The following is a 13336-nucleotide window of genomic DNA, read 5'->3' on the forward strand; positions in this document are numbered from 1 at the left end:
TATGGGCCAAACTACCAAATTATATGAGAAACCAGAATAAGTAGAGGTACTATAAACCTCTCATACACTTACCTCATCATGTATCTTTTGTATTGCTTCCTTGTTGGTTAATCTGAAGCAAACACAATTTAAATCAATCTCCTTCTCCATCTTTTTCTGGTCTCGCCTAACTCAATAACAAAGCAATAACTATACACCATATATAACAGCCTCTCATCTAAGTTGTTCACACATTTTCATGTTTACACAATTGTTTGGAGCTCCTAATTTTTTTTCTTTTTTTTCTTTTCTTTTTTTATTGTGAAAATACTATACAGAGGGGTTACAATTACATTGGCAAGGTAATGAGTACATTTCTTATCAAGCATTGTTGCCTCCTCCTTGGAGCTCCTAAATTTTAAACTGGCTTATTAATTTTAAAATTTAATAAAGCCACTACAAATACTCAGGAAACCAAACTGCTTCTTATTCTAACATAAATACTGGATGTAAAACACAAATAGGTTCACTTTCTTGGGAAAGCCAAAGTGAAAATAAAAATAATTTGCTGAGTAATCTTCAAATTGAAATAAATAACAGCTCTACAAAAAGCTTAAGGCTACAGTAATTTTTGTAAAGTTATTAAGCTATTGCTTATAATCATAAATTGTATATATTATCATGTAAACATCAACTTCACAAGGCATTTAGCATTTACCTTTATTTTTAATTAATTGCTTTCACATATCCTTTTTCCTTGTTACTTCATTTATTTGTACTGATGAACTGGGCAACATAGTATAATGTAATCACTAAACTAGGACTCTAGGAATAGGTCTGCCACTATTCAATCTTTGGCCTTAAATATTACATTATCTTTCAGGAACACTTTATCATGCACAAAATAAAATATTTGGGGGGCTATTAGTGTAGAAGCCTTTAGAGACCATTTTTATCCCTCAAATTTAAAAATTGAAGACTCTGAAGATGAAAAAAAATTACAGGTATAAAGATCTGAAAGGAAGAAAGCTGTCACTGCAGATTTTCTGGCAAGCAAAACAATCTACAATCAAGTTATTAATATTACTTAGAGCAAGCCTCTAGAACAAAATTCAAAGAAACAACTCTATGCACATCAAGAAAAGATATAGTATTTGGAGAAAGGTATCATTTACAATATCAACAAAAAACAACTAGAAACGTATCAGACATATTTGTAGAAAAAAATTGTAAAACTTAATTGAATGTTATTAAACACATAATTAAGTAGAGTTCACTCATAAATAAAAATATTTAATACCCCCAAAAGCACATTTCCCTAAGTTCATCTGCAAACTTACAACTACCATGCAAATCAAATTCTAAACAAGGTTTTGTAGGAGGAGGTAACAATGCTTGATAGGAAATGTACTCATTACCTTGCTCATGTAACTATAACCCCTCTGTACAGTATTTTTACAATAAAAAAACACATTTTTTAAAAAAGAATTTGATACGCTGACTCTAAAATTAAAGTGGAAAGGGAAGAGGTATACTTCAATGATAGAGTACTTGCCTCATAGGTATGAGTATCTGGGTTCCATCCCCACTACCACGAAAAAAGAAAAAAAGGAAAAAAGAGTTCATTTGAAAGAACAAGACTCAAGAACAGCCCATCCTAAAAAACACAGTCAAGAAAACCAGGTTACCAGATATGAAAACACTGAAGTACTGGTAAAGGAACAGACATCTCTCTCCTCTGCAACACCCCAAGATCTTTAATCAAGAAAGAAATTTCATCTATGCTCCACAAAACCCCTTCAAGGTTGTCTTAGTCTTGCAAATTGGTCCTACTTATTCTCTAAACACAAGAACAAAAAGGTAGTAGCCCAAATGTTCTTTTTACCTTTGTCACAATTCTCCTTAAAGCATATCTCACTTTCATAACCACACTAAATGCTTCCTTATTCAAGACATTATTCACTTCTCCACCAGGAACATCATGTGGAGTGTCAGACAGGTTGGCTGCCAATATGAGACTGAAAGGACAGCTTGTTCAGAATATAGAAATATCTATGTTCAAACACTATTATTTATATTGTAAGGAGCATATGAGGAAAAACTTGGTAAGTGACGGGAGACAAGAGACAAAATATTCAAAGGCACAAGTTAAATATTCTTGATGTGCTGACAGAGTGGTTTAAGCAGTACAGTGCCTTCCTAAAATTGTTTGGATAGTAATTGTGACAGTATGATGCAAATTAGTTATAAAACACTTATATAGTTTTGGTCCTTTTACTCATTAAAAATAAGGAAAAAGTGAGGGGAAGCACAAAACTGGTAGGGCAAAGGGTAATGTAATTCAGCAGTGATATTCACTAGACACTATGTTGAAAATGAACTATACAACTTGTGGTGGAGGGGAGTCAGGAGGCAAAAAACTGGAAGAAAACGAGGGAAGAGGTGACACAGTTCATAAAGAAATATACTCATTACCTGACTTATGCAACTGTAATCTCTCTGTATTATCACCTTTACAATAAAAAAAAATTTAAAAATAAGGTAAAATAATAAAATTATTATCAACATATTAATTATAAAATATGTTACCCACTTTATTATTTATTTATATATGTATAATATGAAAATGGTTATAACTGAACTATTTATCAAAATGAATACCATGAAGCAGAAACATTTAGGAGGGAAAAGAGGGAACACAGAATACATAAATAGAGAGAAGGGTAAGCACATGCAGTTATTACATTCAATGTACAGTATATAAAAATTGAACCATATAACTTGAGGGTAAGTATAAGAAGGGGACTATTGGGAGAGAAAGATAGAAGGTGTGACATTGCTCAAGGTGTACTGTACACATAACCTAACATACAGAATTATAACCTCTTTACACAACTACTTAATAACATTTTTAACTTATGTGGTTGTAGAACAAAATTTTAAACTTACAAATTTATTTAAAACTTGTATAAAGTAACTGTAATGGCTTAAAATATAAATTTAAAAAGGCAGTCAGTGACCTTCCTAGATAGAATATTCTATTTCCAGAAAAGAAAATTAAGAAAGATATATGGATAGATAAGACAAGTAAACATAGATACTCTATGTGTTCTAGGTGAACACAAGGTACTCTAAGTGTTCTACATGGGATTAATGGATCAAAATAGAAATGAAAAATAGCAGATAGTATAGAGCAGATATCACAACAAATAGACAATTTGAACATAGTGAGTAAGAATTAGCACAGTTCAAAAGCACTTTGAAAATTTGGGGTCTGTTAAAAAGACAAGAAAATAAGTGCAAATTCTTAATTGTGGGAGGAAAAGATGAAAGCAGTGTCTGAGAAAGATAATCCTAACAGCTGTGTGTAGGATGAGTTGGAAAGGAGAACATGTTAGAAGCAGGAATAAACAGCTACAAAGCTGATGAAGTACAGAAGCATATACAGGTTCAGTAATGCCTATCTGAAATATTTGCGATCCAGTGTTTCAGTTTTCAGATTTTGACAGATTTCTGTGTGTGTGTGTGTGTGTGTGTGTGTGTGTGTGTGTGTGTGTGTGTGTGTGTGTGTGTGTGTGTGTGTGTGTGTGTGTGTGTGTGTGTGTGTGTGTGTGTGTGCGTGTGCGTGTGTATGTGTCTTACAGATGGGAGGAAAATCTAAACAAACACATTCATTTATGCTTCACATACTTTATGTATATTGCCTGAGATAATCTGGGAGTGGAAATACTGAGATTTGAACTAGATTCTACCATTTAAGCCATACCTCCACCTCAGCTTTTTGTCGGTTAGCTGGAGATGGAGTCTTAAGGACTTTTATGTCTTCGCTGGCTTCAAATCATGATTCTCTGGGTATCAACTGCAATTCATTGGAGCCACTGGCTTCCTATCCTGAAAGTAATTTTATATAATATTCTTAGTGGACTTTCATTCTGACTATAACCTATTACCTGAGATCAAGTGCGGAAATTTTCCTCTTGAGGTATTATGTTAAGGTTCAAAAAGTTGCAGATTTTGGAACATGTCAGATTCTCAGATTAGAGATGCTCAGCACGTACTATAGCAACAAAGCATGCTGAAATACATGATGTATGGAATAGTGAAGAGTGACACTAAAGTAACAAATATGAAGAAAGTAAGAAAATAAGAAACTTAGAGATATACTCAATATGTAAATATACCTTGTAGAATTTAATGAGGTACTTTAATCATAAGTACATATAATTATAGAAATCTCTAGACTGTTATAATAAAATGAGGTAATTTCTATTTAAAAATTCTCTACTTGACATGATCTATTAATATTAACTAGTATAATTTGTTTGGGAGAAGAACAGTCATGTTAGACTAAAAATGCTTTCAAGTACAGTGGCTCTAGCCTGTCATCCTAGTTACTTGGGCAGGAAAGATCAGGAGACTGTGATGGTAATTCCTTATTATCCCAGCTACAGGAGAAGCATATGACTATGAGTGGCACATGCCTGTCTTCCTCAGAAACACAGGGAAATACAAAAAGAAAGATCAAAGCTCACATTGGCAGAGTATAAATCAAGATACTAACTCAAAATCAAACTGAGATCCCACCTCACCCCAGTAATAATGTATCAAGAAAACAAACTATAACAGATACTGGTGGGGATGCAACCAAAAGGGAGCCATAATATACTGTTGGTGGGAATGTAAACTTGCTCAACCAATCTGGAAAGCAATGTGGAGATTTCTCAAAAAATTAAGTAACTATGCTATGATCCAGCAATATCACTCTTGGGTGTTTACCTAAAAGATTACAAACCAGAATACAGTAAAGCCACCATTACCACCATGTTTGTTGTAGCACTATTCACCATAGCCAAGATACAGAATCAGCCCAGATGCCCTCAATGAACAAATGGATCAAGAAAATGTGGCATAATTACACAATGGAATTTTACACATCCATTAGAAAGAATGATATTTGTATCATTTGTAAAGAAATGGGAAGACCTAGGAAAAATCACGTAAGTAAAGTAGTAAGTCAAGCCATAAAGACAAAAGATACATATATTCCCTTTTATGTGGAAGCTAGATTTAGCTTTTAAACTTATAAGTAAATACATTATGTGATATGCAAGTGTACATAAATGTATTAATGGAAATATGGTAGATTTAAGGGAGAACTTAGATAGTGTATTCCTTAGCAAGGCAAAGTCAAAAAATTCAACAAAAAAAACCACCAAGAAGCAGATACTCAAAGTGGGTAGAGTGAGGTTAAGGGGAAAGGGGTAGATGAATGAAGGGAAGAAGGGGAGAATGCAGCCAAGAATCAAATGTATATCCTACAAAATAAAGAACAGTGAGGAAAGGGGTGAGTTGGGTAAGAATGCTGAAAGGAGTGACATTGATTAAGATATATTGTATTCATACACTGCTTTGTTACATGGCAATTGTACTTAAAGATAATTTAAAAAAAAAAAAAAAAGCACTGCAAAAGAAGGAGCTTGGAGGCATGGCTCAAATGGCAGAGTACCTGCCTAGCTAGTGTGAAACCCTGAGTTCAATCCCCAGTACTAAAAAGAAGGAAAAGAAAACAGAGGAAATGGAAAGGAAAGGAAAGAGGAAAGGAAAGGAAAGGAAAGAGGAAAGGAAAGGAAAGGAAAGGAAAGGAAAGGAAAGGAAAGGAAAGGAAAGGAAAGGAAAGGGAAAGGAAAGGGAAAGGAAAGGGAAAGGAAAGGGAAAGGAAAGGGAAAGGAAAGGGAAAGGAAAGGGAAAGGAAAGGGAAAGGAAAGGGAAAGGAAAGGGAAAGGAAAGGGAAAGGAAAGGGAAAGGAAAGGGAAAGGAAAGGGAAAGGAAAGGGAAAGGAAAGGGAAAGGAAAGGGAAAGGAAAGGGAAAGGAAAGGGAAAGGAAAGGGAAAGGAAAGGGAAAGGAAAGGGAAAGGAAAGGGAAAGGAAAGGGAAAGGAAAGGGAAAGGAAAGGGAAGGGAAAGGAAAGGGAAAGGAAAGGGAAAGGAAAGGGAAAGGGGAAAAAGGGGAAAAGGGGGAAAAAGGGGAAAAAGGGGAAAAAGGGGAAAAAGGGGAAAAAGGGGAAAGCGGAAAGGGGAAAAGGAAAAAGGGGGAAAAGGGGTGAAAAAGGGGGAAAAGGGGGAGGAAAGGGAGAAAAGGGGGAAGGGAAGGGAGAAAAGGGGGAAGGGAAGGAAAGGAAATGGAGAGAAGAGGAAAGATGGAAGAAAGGAGACAGAGAGAGGAGAGGGAAGAGAGAAGAGAGGAGAGAGAAAAGGGGAGAGGGAAGAGGAGACAGGGGACAGGGGACAGGTCTAGCCATAAACCTAAATTCAAATGGATTCTATTTTTAATATAATAATGTATAACAGACCCTTAATAGAATCTTTTGACCATCCTGAGAATTTCTAAAACATATAATGGAAAAACTATCTCATAAAGACCTCAAGGAATAAATTACTCATTACAAATATCTGAATTATGTTGGCTAATGGAAATATAGCTGCTAGAACATGGGGAAAAGAATAGAAATAGATCTCCATTTGACTGCTCTTAATGAAGAGAAAGACAAGTATTTGAAACAACTAGCATAGCCAAGTCTTTCTTCATGTTGCTACAATAGAGAATAATAAGAGTGCTAAAATTTCTTATTAAAGCTCTAACTCAGACAAAGTCAAGTCCACAGCAGCATGAACAACAGCAATAAAGTCACACTATCAATACAACTTAAAAATCAAGAGTAATAACAGGCAAACAATTTTTTTCCAATTTATAGAAAGATTACTAGAATTCACCTGACGGTCTAATTATGTCCTTCTTCTAATCACTATCAGATCTTCCTACTTTTGTTTCCTGTGTTTGGGGGGAAGACAGGCATGTGCCACTGCTCCCAGTCATTGTGCTTTCTCTACTTTTGGGGTACTGGGCAACTGCCATCACAGCCCTCCCACCACATCACTGCAGCTTTGCCTCCCAAGTAACTAGGATTACAGGCTTGTGCCACTGTGCAAGAAGACAAAATACATCCAGAGAGAACTTACATGTTTGCAAGGTAGGGAATAAAGTTAAAATTAACTTGCTTTAGATAAGATTTTGATGTACTCTTGAAAAATAAAATTTTGAATGCTTGAGTAAGATTGTCCCAGCAAGTGATGCCTTAATGAGGTGTAAAGAATAACTTTATAAAATTAACCATTGAACACCTGTAGCTCAGTGGGGTTTGAGAAACACTAATGAAGGAGAAACAGTATCTATAAAAATTTCCTCTCAGTTAAATTAACAAGGTTCCAACTAGCTCAGAGCCTCTATTGCACTATTCATTTCTTAACTAAATTCTACATAATGCACCAAAAAAATCCAGTGTGAGGAAGTATCATATTTAGCATTAAATATCAACAACAAAGATGGGTGGTTCACATCTGTAATCCTAGATAATTAGGAACCTGAGATTTGAAGATGCGGTTCAAAGACAGCCCTGGCAGGAATGTCTGTGAGTCTCTTATCGCCAATTAACCCCTAGAAACCTGCAAGAGATGCTGTGGCTCAAAGTGTAAAAAAGCTGAGGGACAAAGCCCTCAGTTCAAGCCTGAGTTCAAGCCCCATAACCACAACAAACAAACAAAAAATAAAAGTATAAGGACAGAGAAAGCTTTAGAGCATGTGTGGACTGAATACAGACATTAAAAAAATAGAAAGGAGAACAGAACTATAATTAGAGCACCAGTGAAAGTCAGTGGCTATAGAGACTAATATGGAGATTAAAAAGAATTAATTGGATGAAGTAGAAGTGATTAAAATAAAATGATCAGAATATCAGATTTGGAACCAGATTACAAAACACTTTCAGTAGCAAGATAAGAAATTTGAACCTTAACTGCAAAGACTAAAATTTTCTGAATAAGAGGAAATAGAATTAACAGGTTTAAATTAAGAATATTATTCTCATATAATAATCAAAATACAGAATAAAGAAAAGGCAGTGTTGGGTGAACTTAGAAAAGCTACTGGATTTAACTACAGAAATAGTTTATGAGCCAGGAATATAAACTCACATTCATCCAAGTGGTAGTAGAGCTAAATCATATTTAAGAAAAATTGCATTTACATTTCATCTATATCATGAACTCAACCACATGCACTCAACTAAAGACAGAGAGACAGACAGAGACAGACAGACAGACACACATAGATCTCATTGAACCTAATACTATTCCTAAGGAAACATGAGAAAGGAGCTAGGAATCTATACACTTTTAAGTCAGTCCAATTCCAATGTGTCTTGCACAGCATGCTCATCACAATTCTTGAGACAAAGAAAGCATTTTTTTTCATATAACGTGGTTCTTACTCTTAAGTAAGTCACTTTATCCAGGCTTCAAACGAAGAAAAGCACTGGAGGAAAAACTGGCTGTGTTACACTTAAAGACAATACTACACTGTAATTTATGTGCTATTACAGAAACTGTCAAAAGTAATTTTGGCACAATTTTTGCTTCACATACAGACTTTAGCACCTATTTTCTGCTTAATGCCTTTTTTCTTTCTCATCTCAATCATGTTAAGCACACTGGAGGTAGCTAGAGATGTTGTCCAAAAAAAATTATTTGAAGACAGAAAATCACCTAAAAATGGTGAATATTGCAGGAAGCTAAAATCAGAAAAATAAAAACAAAATCCCTAAACAATGGTAAATGTTACAGAAAAGGTTGGAGAAGAGGTGCACGACAATTCTCTTGTGTTCAACTTATATCTGAAAGTGATCACTGGGAAGCTGGAAAGCATATAAGAGCAATTTTTTTTTTTTTTTTTTGCCAGTTGTAGGGCCTGAACTCTGGTCCTGGACGCTGTCCCTCAGCTCTTCAGCTCAAAGCTAGAGCTCTACCACTTAAGCCATAGCGCCACTTCTGGCTTTTTCTGCTTATGTGGTGCTAAGGAATTGAACCCAGGGCCTCATGCATGCAAGGCAAGCACTCTACCACTAAAGCCACCTTCCCAGGCCAATATCTCTTTTCCATGAATCAATTTTCCTAATAATATTGTAGAATTATACAAATTCTACAAATATAATTATCAAAATTTAATATCTAACTAATACCTTCCTAAAACTAGAGTAATACAATTTAAGGGATGTATTTTGTTTTTACTTTTAATGTACAAGCTTATGCTTGCTTTGCACAAATGATTAAGTATCTCCAAGTAATGCATTTACTTATTTATCTCTTATGTGCCAGGCACTGTGGTAGAAGCTGGGAGTAAAAGGTGAAATACACACCATAATGAGGGCTGGAGGTTCAGTATGCCTAGTATGTGCAAGGCCTTGGTTGGATCCCTCGTGCCACAAAAACTAAGAGATGAAAGATGAAAACAACAATAAAAATCCTTGTTTCCTTTAAGACATCTTCAAACTTCTGAGAGAGTTATCAAACCATAATTAGGCTAAGGTGAAAATGAACTATGCTTATTGGTGGAGATGGAAGGGAAAAACTAGGAGACAGCACAAAGAGGGGTGACATTTTCTTAAAAGAAATGTACTCTTTACCTGACTTATGTGACTGTAACCCCTAAGTACATCACCTTTATAGTAACAATAAATACACTTTTAAAAAAACTGTAATTATGACAATCATGTTATATAAGAAGAATATACAAAAGATACTAAAGGAGTCAAGAAATGCTTTTACAAGAGCCAGTAATGACATCTGAATAAAATGCATGTAAAAATTAAAGAAGTGCTCCTCAAATGTGGCTGTATGTCAAAACTGAAGACATCTAAATCTTCACATGAGAATGAGAAATTCTGCCACAAGCAGTTTAGAATCAAGAGCAGTCACCTAGCTGTCAGTGTGGTCATTTCATCATGGAGCATAACTGGTCATGGCAGTTAATATAAAATATAAACAAAATGCCAGAGAAAGTGAAAAGAAAGGACATAACTACTACAGACATTCATAAAGGACCTGCAAATGGTAAACTTCCAAAATAAATGACATTCATCTATGTCAAATGTTTTAGTAACTGCTTTGTGATATGAATAAATTCTCTAGTGAGTAATTTAAGGAACTTAAATGCACATACTTTGCATGCCAACACAAAGATAAATAATCCTTTAAAAAAAACAAGCAAGCAAGCTGGATGCCAGTGGCTCAAGCCTTGTAATCCTAACCACTCAGAAGGCTGAGATCTGAGGATCACGGTTCAAAGCCAGCCCAAGGCAAGAAAGTCCATGAAATTCTTACCTTACAATAACTACTAAAAAGACAGAAATGGAGCTGTGGCTCTAATGGTAGAGCACTAGCCCTGAGCAAAAAATGCTCAGGGATAGTGCCCAGGCCGAAGGACTGGCACAAAATAACAAGCCAACAAACAAAAACAGAACACCAGTCACAATTTATATAATATGTAGTGACTAATGATTTGCCTCAAGATCATTTCTGGGAATAGAAACAAGTTATATAATAATATCTTAGCTGAAAATGCTCCACATTGTACAAAATAAATTTAACATATTTTTGAAATTAAAGTTTTAAAAATGTCCTTAGTGATTCTAAATTGTTATCTCCTAACAACTTTCTAACCAAAGCTTACCCATAATTATATTTTTATATTCAATTGCTCATAGGAACTAAATTACAAAGTCATCAACAAGAGGAACATTTACCATAATAAGCAAAAAGCAAAATAATTTTTCAATTGATTTCATTAAATAGTAAAGGGTCTAAATCACCGAGTATTTAAAGCCCCTTCTCCAGAACAGATTTCCTAAGTATAGATGACCAATCCTTTGCAAAACAAATAAGCCTTCAAAGAAAATTCTTCAGAAAACTAGCAATAAGTTTCTTACACGTGAAATAATGCATCTTCTACTTGCCCTATTGCTATCATCTACTTATAAAGGGATCCTCCAAATATTACTTAAGTCATTGAAATGTATCCTAATGATCAACTCATATAACAGAAAGATTATTTACAAAACTCTACTGCCAAACCATACAGTGATTCTCTAGAAGAGAACACAGTGAAAAAAAGCCACATCAGTTAAAAACCAAATAACTAACCATAGACTTATTTTTTTAAATTGACAAATAACAAGATATACCTTTATAATTGATACATCAAAGCAATCTCCTCAGATTTACTTAATTTTAAGATGGTAACATCTAATGGCCTTAATGATGAGATATAGGGATTTAAAATTATAATTTTCAAAAAAATTATAGCTTTCAGGCTAAAATGGTCATTTATACAACGGGAAATATAACTTTCCTTGCCTGACTTTCTGTTCCTGCAGTATTTCATTTATGTCTCTATTTATTTTTGAAACAAAAATCTGAATCCTATAACGAAGGTACTATTAGCACCATGAGAAAGCAGACTTAGTATGCTACTGTGACTTAACCAGTTTCAACAAGGGCCAATATTCAAACTCGATCTCGCTATAAAGCTCTTTCTACAGTACCTCATGAGTACTAAATAAATCAAACTAAGTAACCAAACTGACTACATTTTTTTGCTCTCCTGCTTTGGTAGCAGCTAACATAAATCTACCAGAGATAAGCCAAATGGAGAAGATGATATGTGTGAAGATCTAGAGATGTTGCCTAGTATCTGAATGGCTCCCTACAAATAACAAATTGCCCACTTTATGAATCTTCACAGAACAGAGTACATTTCCCTATACAGATGCACAAGTTTTCATTCAGCCAGTTCGCTGGAGCTTCAACATGATCACAAATCTAGAATCTGCAACATAATATTCCCAACAAGGACTGTAAGAGGGCTAGACAGTAAGAACTTGGGACAACAGGCCTGGATTTGGGCAGCAGAGACAGTGGCAACATTAAGTATCAGAAGGTAACAGTCGCAACTATGAAGAGGCTAAGATTAGCCTTTAGCAATGTGTGACACTACTATTGGCCCACCAACTGCTTTTACATCAACATTTTTAGCTATGGTTTCTGCTATGAAATCTTTCTTGCTCCTATTTAAGGTTACAGTCTTCCCAGGAATTCAGCAAACTAATCAATATGCTTTGGATAGGTATCTTTTTTGCTTGAATCTGTTAGAATTTCCCTGTTACCTATAAAAACCCTAAGGCATTTAATAAATTAGTTGTTATAATTTGCCAAATCACTTAACTTCAGTATACTAGGTTTTTTACATAACTTGCCATTATGATTTAAATACTATCTACTTTATATAAAAATGATATATGCTAAATACAAAAATCAAGGATTTTTGCCTCTTTCAAAAACAGCATAAAGTAAATTATCTAAAGGTCACCTTCACTGAGGTTCAAAATTCAACTTAATTATGATTTCTTACCTGTCAGGAATACCTAACCTCTTGACACTTCTATAAACAGAGAGAGTGTTTGCAACGTGTCGATAATTAAACCAGAATCGAGATGTACACACCTAAAGCATTAAAACAAAAAATATGATTTGAGTCAAATAAGGCACAGATTTTTAAAAAATCATTTTTCCTGACATTTGGTACATGTCTGAATGAAGAGTTTCAGGCTTAGAACATAAATGTCAATAAAATCTATCTCTCTAAAGAAAGGCCTTTCATAAGACAAATAAGATCAGGTGAAAGAAAACAAATCTTTGGGCAATTTAGTAAAATACTAATCCAATTTACTCTCAACTTCTGTGATTCTGTAATACTTCTATTTCTAAAAGACTAAATTTTTAAGAAACAAAGAAAATGGTCATAATCACATAATAGAAAAGAAAATTAACAATCTTGGGTAATGTAATATTTGTTTCTTTATTGCTTCCTTATTTATCAGATATGTAAAACACAGACCAAAATACAACATACAAAAGTTTTACAATGCACATACAAAAAATGTGCATTATGAAGCTGCTGAACTGAAAAAAGATGAATACAATTCAACCAAATTTTACACTTAAAAATATTACTTAACCCAGGCACCAATGGCTCACACTAGAAATCATAGGTACTCAAGAGGCTGAGATCTGAGGATTATGATTCAAAGCTAGCACGGGCAGGAAACTCCAAGAGACTCTTATCTCCAATTAAGCACCAAAAAAGCCAGAAGTGGAGCTGTGGCTCAAGTGGTAGAGTGTGACCCTTGAACACAAAAGCTTAGTGACAACACCCATACCCTGAGTTCCAATCAAGACCAGCACCCAAAAAAAGTTATTTAAAATGATATAAAATGATAAATAGGAAAAATCTAACTCTATGCCTCAAAAATCTAGTTTTCTTGGGAATCCATTCTATAGGAAATAATCACAGTTTAGGGTCAGTTGTAGTAAGCACATTCTTGCTACAAAATAAGACAGAGTCATGTTATACTATTCTATTTCATCATAATGCAATTATGTTTGATACAAATATGCATAGCAACTATAAT

At 34.5% G+C, this 13336-nt stretch overlaps 1 protein-coding gene across 2 annotated transcripts in view; it reads right to left on the bottom strand.

Annotated features, from left to right (window-relative positions):
* Pigk (phosphatidylinositol glycan anchor biosynthesis class K) overlaps nt 1-13336 on the bottom strand; it is a 99997-nt gene that overhangs the window by 78397 nt on the left and 8264 nt on the right. The window contains exon 3 of one of the 2 annotated variants that reach the window (XM_070007319.1): nt 12277-12368. In XM_070007319.1, coding sequence (XP_069863420.1) covers nt 12277-12368 — 92 coding nt within the window. Of the gene's footprint in view, nt 1-1534; nt 1555-12276; nt 12369-13336 lie in introns of those variants that run through there. The other variant, XM_070007320.1, reaches the window with a different exon arrangement.

Source organism: Dipodomys merriami, unplaced genomic scaffold, assembly GCF_024711535.1.
Source record: "Dipodomys merriami isolate MVZ:Mamm:240054 unplaced genomic scaffold, mDipMer1.0.p SCAF_7, whole genome shotgun sequence".
In the NCBI taxonomy this organism is placed as follows: domain Eukaryota; kingdom Metazoa; phylum Chordata; class Mammalia; order Rodentia; family Heteromyidae; genus Dipodomys; species Dipodomys merriami.